At 38.1% G+C, this 9,293-nt stretch overlaps 1 protein-coding gene across 4 annotated transcripts in view; it reads left to right on the top strand.

The window, feature by feature from the left end:
* The first annotated feature begins 362 nt into the window (after window positions 1-362).
* Window positions 363-9,293, top strand: part of ARHGEF38 (Rho guanine nucleotide exchange factor 38) — a 152,140-nt gene continuing 143,209 nt past the window's right edge. For all 4 annotated transcript variants that reach the window (XM_074228763.1, XM_074228765.1, XM_074228764.1 and 1 more), the window contains exon 1: window positions 363-721. In XM_074228763.1, coding sequence (XP_074084864.1) covers window positions 520-721 — 202 coding nt within the window. In that variant the 5' untranslated portion in view covers window positions 363-519. The remainder of the gene's footprint in view (window positions 722-9,293) is intronic.

Raw genomic sequence — 9,293 nt, 5'->3', positions numbered from 1 at the left:
ATACAGGTGTAAGTTTTTGCCCAATTTTGCAACAAACTCACCATTCAAATTAAAAGTCATCCACCTGTCCAGGCACTAGAGTAAAAGCACACACAGTGAAAGCTCCAATAAATTGCAAGTTTAAACATTACTAATGGAATAATACAGGCATGACCCAGGTCCTTCAGTCCCCAGGTCCCACCATCATGCCCCTCACCCCACTCCCACACACAATGGGATTCTTGTTTGCTCTTGGAGCACGTGACAGGGCAGCTTCTGCTTTGCCTAGCTTTGGGCCGCAGGTTTCTCAGGTAACAGGTGGCAGGTTCCCCCATCGGGCTCTGGGTACAGAAGAGAATGACTTCATAGGGGTGGAGCTCTGGGATCCTGGAGAGGTGGCCCTCAGTGCCAGGTAACCCAGAAGTAAAGTTGTCTAATTAAAAGGGGAAGGTAAACTGGGAGTTTGAACCTTCGCCCTGTGGTGAATTGCCAAGCTGCCTACTTTGGCAAGTTCCTGAGGTTTACCTAGCTCTGGAGCAGATGGAAACCAAAGAAACTTTGGGGAAAGGGAACATGGGAACCAAGAAAAAGAATTTGACCTTTCTGAGACAGAGACTCTACATGCTAGAGAGGAGGAAGACTGATACTGTTGTGGAGAGCTGTGCTGCTGTAGGCCATAGTACCTCGGGTCTCTTGAGAAGGAGTCAGTCTGACAGAACTGAATATAACCAGAAATTGCAAGGTATGTCTGGGACAGGATGCCTTCAAACCAGTTTATTTCATTTCCAAGTCTGTCTCTGCTAGACGTCATTGCCATGATTTTCCAGATACTGTTGTCTGGATTTTCAAGTAGTCCGATATCTAGTAGATTCTCTTCCCGCCAAGGTTTCCAGGTGAATTGTTGTCATCTAAGGGAATGACTTGTATTTAGTAGAGTTTGAATCAGAGAGACAGCACTGAGTTTAAAGGAACTGGGCTCTGTTGTCTACCTGTGTGATCTTAAGAAAATCATTCTGACCTTTCTGTAAGGGAGTATCTAGAGCCAGACCACTTTGTTTTGTTTCCAAGTTTGTCTCTCTTTTGCTTTTATTTTCAAATAAGGCAACAGATTGTAAATAGCAGAGGAAAGACAGCATTGTACTGTTCAAAGTGCTTTGCTCCTGCAGTCAGAAGATCTGAGTTCATATCCTGTTCGCTCCTTTACCTGTGTGTTCAGAAGACATTTAATCTCTTTAGGACTCAGTTTTTCAATCTGTAAAATGTACTAAATGACCTCTAAGGTCCCTTCCCATTCCAAATCTATGATCCTATGAATTGAATTAGAATTCCAATGTCTACCTTTTATAGATGTTTAATGTCTAGCTATTTAAAAAAACTAAGAATAAATGTGGTTTGTAATTAATATATCAATTTGGCATCTTTTATTATTGCTGATACTCTTCACAAAATGGGCAGGTTTTTTAGCTCATCTTTTTTAAAACTTCACTTTATTCATCTGCAAAATGGATATTTATGGTATAGGATTTTAATATGAATTGATTAAGAAACATTTATTAAGTATCTACTATGTTCTTGATACCCTACTAGGAATTAGGATAAAAAGATAAAGAAAACAGTCTTGAGGATCAAATGTGATAATGATGGTGAAATTGATAGCTCTAATATAGAGTTTTAAAGTTCAAAAATCCTTTGCAAACATTATTTCATTTTATTCTCACAACAACTCTGGGAAGATTGTTAGGTGATTTTGTAATCCTCTTTTTACAGATGGGGAGACAGAGGCATAGAAAGGTTAAGTGACTTGCCTAGTATCACATAGCCAATAAATGTCTGGCAAGATTTGCATCCAGTTTAAAGTGCTTTAGAAATGTCAATTTATTATTTTATTTTATCTTTTTACTTTTACCTCATTATTATTATCTAAATAGGTAAGTGTGAGATAATTTACTGTGACATTCATTTGGGCAATTGTACACAAAGGAATTGCTCTTGTTATATCATACAAGAAAGTAGCACCAGTCTTGTGGGAGATGTGGGATGTTGTAACTATCAGAGCAGCAAAATCTAGGAAGTATGTCATTCATTTGTAGTGGCCAAAATATCCAAATGAGCAAATATGGCATGCATCTTCAACATCTTTCCTCTGACTCTACCGATTTTTTTCTCCCTAAGCCTGAAGGTCTAGTGACCTTCACTCCAAAATAACAGCTCACTTTCTAGTCATGCTTTGCCAATTAAGAGACATTTGGCTGGGGAGGCAGGCAGTATAAATATCATTAACTACCTTGAAGCATCATGGAATAGGGGAATAAAGAGCTGACCTTGGAGTCAGGAAGATCTGGATTCAAGTTTTATTTCTAACATACTGTTTGTGTGACCTTAGGTGGGTTGGTGTCTGATTCTCAGTGCCCAAGCAACTTCTTAAGACTAGAAAGTAGAAGAACTAAGAGAAGGTAGAGGAACTAAGGAGGTAGATGGAGCATCATCCTTGGGGAGTTGCCTATACCAATGAAATCACAGGTACAATCCCATTTCTACAGTGGAGGAAACAAAGTCTGAGTTTTGTTTTGACTGTCCAGCTACTTCAATGGTGTCTATATCTTCATGACCCCTTTTGGGATTTTCTTGGCAAAAATACATGGTAGTGGTTTTCCATTTCTCTGTCCCACGCATTTTACAACTGAGGAAACCAAGCAAACAGGGTGAAGTGACTTGCTGAGGTTTACCCTGTTATTAAGTGTCTGAGATCAGATTTAAACTCACAAAGATGAGTCTTCCTGATTCCATACTCAGGGATCTCTATCCATTATGAAAACCTAGCTATCCCACTTAATTACCCTTTTGGTAAATTCCGAATGAGTCAAATTTGGACCTTCTGACATGCTTTCTAGGATATGTCTTTTATCTAGCACATACTTAGCAAAATTTTAAGTATTTTCTAAAATGTTAAATGATGTCCCAAAACCCATCTCTCCTCTCTTTCACATGATATATGTTTGAGTATATTTAAAACCAAAGTGTTTCAGAAAGACTCTTTGGAAATGTTTGCATTTGCTATGAATTTGTATGATGAGCTTTCTCATGGGAGTTTCTGTGCTAATGAATATTGTGTTTTTAAAGTTGTTGTTGTTGAATAAGAAGACCATAATTCCCTGGCATGCAAGTGAATTGGATTTCTATAGTTTAGCAAGTGAACACCATTTTCCTCAAAGCCTCAAAGGGTTACATTCTTGTAGAACTGGCTCAACTTGTACAAATTGTCTTTAAATGTCTTTAAAAGAAATGAAGTAACTGGGAAAATACAAGGGGAACAGATTTACTGAAAGTATTCCTGATGCCTCAGAACTGTGTTCAGAAAGAAAAGTCAAATCGATAAGATTTTCCTTATCCCTAAGAAAAAGATGTAAACTGAGTCAGTTTGTATTTTCACTGCAAGCATCTACACCTCAGAAATCTTCAAAGGCTACATATCAGATATGACAATCACTTTGTCTTCAGGTTCCTTTCATTTTCACTGTCACAATCATCTATTTGTTTGTCAAAACAAAGTCTAAAACAATAATTCCCTTCACTGAAGTTCTCCTGAATGATTTCTGAGTGATATTTTACTATTTAATTGATTGTCTAGACCAAGGGAGTCCCACTTTTGAGTTCTGCTGTGCCACAAGATCCAAAAAAATCCCTCAAGGACCACATACAGAATTCAACCCATTCGTGGGTACACCACCAAAGAGCATAACACCAAAGTGATTTGACCCCTCTTGGCCCCCTTAGGGCCACTGCTACCTGTGGATGCTAGGTTGGATCCACCTGGTCTAGACTTAAAGTGACGGAGAAAATGTTAATTATGCCCACTAAGTACCAACTGCTGTGTAAGTGCTTTACAAATATCCTTACAACATCCTTGGGAAATAAGTTCTATTATTATTATTATTATTATTATTCCCATTTTATAGTTAAGGAAACTGAGACAGACAGATATTAACTGACTCATTTAAAATCAAACTTTAAGTATCTAGGGTTGAATTTGAACTCAGGTTTTACTCATGCCAGGCCCAGAGTTCTATTCACTGCACCACTAGCTACCTTATACTACCTATTCTACCCTTATTGCTTTTGGAAGTCTCCCTCTGCCAAACACAGAACAGTTGCCTGTTCAGTTTGATTCATCATTCAGAAAGAAGAATTTCTGTGATAGAAATTATTGTTTTAGACTTTGTTTTGACAAATAGATGATTGGGACAGTGAAAGTGAAAGGAACCTGAAGACAAAGTGATTGTCATATCTGAATTTTTAAGAACAAAGGGAAAGCATATTGGACACTCAGAACCATAGTTAAGCAGTACCTCAATATGGTGGACATACCACAATATTTGGAGTCAAAGGACCCAGTTCAAATTCTACCTGTGACATTTATATACATGTGACCTCTAATCCTTAGGTTTCTCATCTGTTGATTAAATTAAATTTAATGATTAAATTTAAAACACAACCCTTTCATATAGAATAATTTGGTGGTGAAAATTGAAAAAAATTACTTTTGCATAAAGAAAAATGAATTTAGTTGTTTTAAAACATTGATATTGCCATTATTTAGGTGAATTGTTGGATGTTAGCAGAAAGTAGGAAAAGATCTTTGTTTTACTAGAAACTGCTTAAAATCTGTGTGTGTGAAGAAACACATTTTTCAGATGGGATGTGGCAGTTTGGGGTAGGCAGTGATCTGTGGCATACATATGAAGCTTTAGATCGCCATATTAGGGAAGTAGGATGATGCCTCATTCATATGTGAACAGGATGATGACTTAAAGGGGGCAGAGAAAGAACTTTTTTAAGCCATGTAGTAAATCTAAGTGTGAGGAAATATAGAATGGGTTGAGGTGAATGAACCAGTTCAGAAACTAGGTTTGAGATATGGAAGGCTCTACAGGGGCTACCACACACACACACACACACACACACACACACACACACACTACATGTAGCAGAATGAAAAGAGCACCAGTTCTTGAATCAGAGGATCAGACTTCAAATCCCACCTCTGACATTATAAGAACCATGATAAATCATTTAATCTCTACAGACCTCAGTTTCCTTATCTGTAAAAGTTCTTTTCCTATTCCTTTCAGGCATCATCCTGTTCATTTATGAAAGAGAAAATACCTTAATTTAATTTGACTTAATTTTTACAGCATAAGCAAGACCTTAAACTGACCATACCCAGTACCCTCATTTGGTTGATGGTCTGGGAAGTCTAATTCCAGCTTATAATCCATGAGGCTATTACAACCTACAATCCTTTGTATTTAAGAGTGGACTTGGGAGTTAGAACACAGTGGTTAGAGGCCTCCCTCTGAGGCCTATTCATGTCAATAAATAAATATTTATTACATGCCTTCTATATGCAAGATACTGCTTTAAAAGGAGTTGAGAAAAAAATTGTCTATTAAACATGTAAAATATATGTAACATGAAGTGAGTAAGTCATAAGACAGTGGACAACCCAATCTCTCAGGTCTCAATTTCCTTATCTGCAAAATGGAGAAATAAAGCATGTGACTTAAAAATGAGCAGATGGCATATAGACATAATTAAACAATATTAAGAAAAAGGGAAAGAATGTTGAATCATAGTAGACTGACTCTGAAAGTTACTTCCTCTGAGATTTTTGGCATTTTACTTTTCTCAGGGCCTCAGTTTTCTTATATATGAAATGAAAGACTGAAATCTTTTTCAACTTTAAATATATGATTCTGTGGTTTTTGATTTAATTCAAAGTTCAAACATTTATTAATCTCCCATTATTCCTGTGACCCTAAGGAAATAAAAGAGATGAAAACTCTTCCTGTTTTATCTTGTGACTTTTGCTGTCACCCCGGATTTGTAATGTGATCATGCTCTTTCTTGTCAAATGTTTGCCTTTCTAAGGAATTAACCTTGGACTCTCAGGATCATAGATTTAGAGGTGGAAGAGTCCACCTCCCACACCTCATTTTATGGATGAGGAAACAAAAATTCAGATTAAATGACTTGTCCAAGGTCGTGAAGTAAGTACTACAAGTGGGAATCAAATCCAGATTTTCTGAGTCAAGTCCAACTTCTTTCATTAGCACCTTCTTGCCAACAACGTGCTTGGGTGTTTTCCTGTCAGCTGGGTGATTAGATACAATCCTCTTTTATTGTGAATCTGCAGGATACAGAAATGTATACTACATTTAAAAGTAAACATTGACCTGTCCCCACCACCTCACCCCACTCCCCATTCTTGTGAAATCAAAGGACAGCAATCTTAGCATAATGACTTTCCTCATGTTTGGCTTCCAAGGAACTGACCTTCTCATCGTTTTTTTTTAATAAGATTCTTTTTTTGTTTGTTTTTTGCAAGGCAAATTGGGCTAAGTGGCCTACCCAAGGCCACACAGCTAGGCAATTACCAAGTGTCCGAGACTGGATTTGAACCCAGGTACTCCATACTCCAGGGCCAGCGCTTTATCCGCTGCGCCACCTAGCCACCCCCGACCTTCTCATCTTTATTGTCAGCCATTCCGATCTGAATGAAGTCTAAAGTAAATCGACAAACACCTGAAATCTCTTTAGTGCAATAGTGACAATATAGGCAATAGTGACAATTTATTTGCCGAAGTAAAGAACAATGTTGCAGGAAGGAAACAAAAGTTCTTTGTTTAGGAGCTGCAGTAATTAGAACCCAGAGAAATCACAACTAAACAGTTGTTAATCACAAATGAAGCATAGGAATAAAATGCTTCAAGTGAAAGATTTCATCACAGATGTTGGGAACAAGTAATTTTTTTTTCCCCATCAAGAAATAATAAAATGAAGAAGCTACATGAGTGAACAAAGTTTTAACTTGATACTATGCATTTGGCTATTGTGTCTGTTTCAGGATGCCTTCAAAGAATTAGCCTATCGTGATGATGAAGGAAGGAATGAAAGAAATGCATTAAGTATCTACCACATTGATGATGTTTATTCTCCATGATATCAGGGAAGTGATGCTATGACAAGCAGGTGAATTGGATTTTAAAGTTAAGTCACCAGTCTCACTTTCTCCTCCAGAGTCATCTGGGGCCAGTGGCCAGATATGGATCAGGACAACTGGATGAAAGGCAATCTGGGTTCAGTGACTTGCTCAAGGTCATCCAGTTAGTGAGTGTCTGAGATGAAATTTGAACTCAGGTCCTGCTGACTTCAGGGTTAGTGCTCTAGCCACTTCAGCACCTGTCTGATCATGTGCTAAATTGCTAAAGATCCAAATAGAAAAGCAAGACAATCCTTGTTCTTAAAGAGCTTTGCTATTATTATTTAGTCATGCCCAGCTCTTTGAGAGCCCATTTGGGGTTGTTCTGGGCAAAGTTACTACAGTTTGCCATTTCTTTCTCCAGTTCATTTTATAGATGTGATAACTGAGGCAAATAGGGTTAAATGATTTGTCCAGGATCACACAACTACCAAGTATTTGAGGACAGATATGAACTCAGGAAAATGAATCTTCCTGAATTCAAACCTGGTACTCTACCTGCTGCATCACCCTGGAGATGGTCTTCTGCAGGGTGGATAGAAAGAGCTCTAGATTCTTGGGTTCCACTCACAAAGCAGATGATGATATATTTTTTGTTAGCATAAATTCCATTGATAGGTCCATTTTGATTCTAATGTTGAGCTGTGTGAAAGTCCCAAGACTTTGGTGGTGAAAATTCATGTGTGTCTGTGTGTGTGTGTGTGTGTGTGTGTGTGTGTGTGGTCTGTCTGTCTGTCTGTCTTCAGGTGCTAAGCTGAAGGGAAGGACGGGTGGAGGTTTGTAATATCTGGCAGAGAAAATTTCCAAGATGTGCTTTGCCACCTCAAGAATTACTACCCTTCCTAATGAGGATGGAGGCTGGTTGCAGGAAGAGTCTGTGGTCTTGAGCAACATGGGTACTTCTACCATGACAGTAACCCACCCTCTATAAATTGCAGCTATTCCCATTGTTTTTGGGCTCAGGGTCTTGTGCTTTTCTCCAATAGTGTCTGAAGGGAGTTGATGATCTAACTAACAAGGCCAAAATACTCTCCTAGGCTGCCCAAACCAAATTCTAACATAATTGGGTAACATTTAATAAAAGAAATAAAAATATAATGGAACATAGATAATGTACCTATGTAGTTTTCTAAATCCATAGGGAATCTTTACCTACAGTTTAGTAGTCCTCATTCCTATTTGAGTTTAATAGCCCTGATATCATTGGTGGTAGTAGTTTGACTCACTTACCACTTGACATTTCTATTCTCCCCTCAAGATGCCATCTTGCTTCCCCTAACCAGAAGATGATAATTGGTCAGGAATTAGTGGGCATGATTAACCCCTTCTTCATAGAATTGTGGACTTGAATAATGGCTTCAAGGGTTAGGATGGAAACAGTAGGGAGAGAGGTGCTGCTATTGCCTAGACTTTAGGAGATGACTGGAATCCACTGTTGGGTAGGACTTATTTATTTTTTCTTTTTCTTTCGAGGATTCTTGGTCTTGGGAGTGAGACCTGACTCCAACAAAGCAAGGTAGCAACATGAGATAGCTATTTCCTAAGGAAGGATTCTCATCTCAACTGAGCATTATTCATGCCAGCAGCTGGGTTATTGCTTCTGGGAGTTGGGTAGATCCTCTGAGACTTTAGACTGCCTTTCCCAATACTCCTTGTCACAACCTTGCCTTTATCTCAACTCTACCCTCATTGGAAAGCTGGGGGGGGGGATGGGAAAGACATATACAGAGACAGAGAGGCAGAGACAGAAACACAGAAAGATATTGGGACACAGAGAGAAAGAGTCAGAGAAGAGGGAGAAAAGATAGAGAAGAACACCAGTGATTTGTTTTTAATAAAAAAATCTTATTTTATTGATAGTCTTTATTGTTATATCATATTCATTTTAATATATCTCTTGTCCTTCCCTACCCAGCAGGTATCTTTTGTAACAAATATTTTAAGAGAAAGCAGAACAGGAAGATTAATCAACAATCATAAAACTTTATTTTTCTCCTCCACCTTTCCCTATTCACTGAAACAAAAAATAGAATTACACAACTCTTGTATCATACAAGCAGAGTCAAGCAAACAAAATCCCAATTGATCATGTTTAAAACTGTGTTTCTTTTTCTCCCTATTAGCTCATCATCTCTTTGTCTTCAGGTAGGCAGTATCTGATTAGAGACATATTTCCTGCTCCAAGGGGCATCTGCTCTCTTTGGATTATACTTCAGTTGCCATTCACATCATTTCTACCTATATATGGACACACCATGGAAGAATGTGTGGTTTT

Source organism: Macrotis lagotis, chromosome 3 (assembly GCF_037893015.1).
Source record: "Macrotis lagotis isolate mMagLag1 chromosome 3, bilby.v1.9.chrom.fasta, whole genome shotgun sequence".
NCBI lineage: Eukaryota > Metazoa > Chordata > Mammalia > Peramelemorphia > Peramelidae > Macrotis > Macrotis lagotis.
The sequence above is the reverse complement of the archived record's forward strand: the minus strand, read 5'-3'. Positions and strand labels throughout refer to the sequence as shown.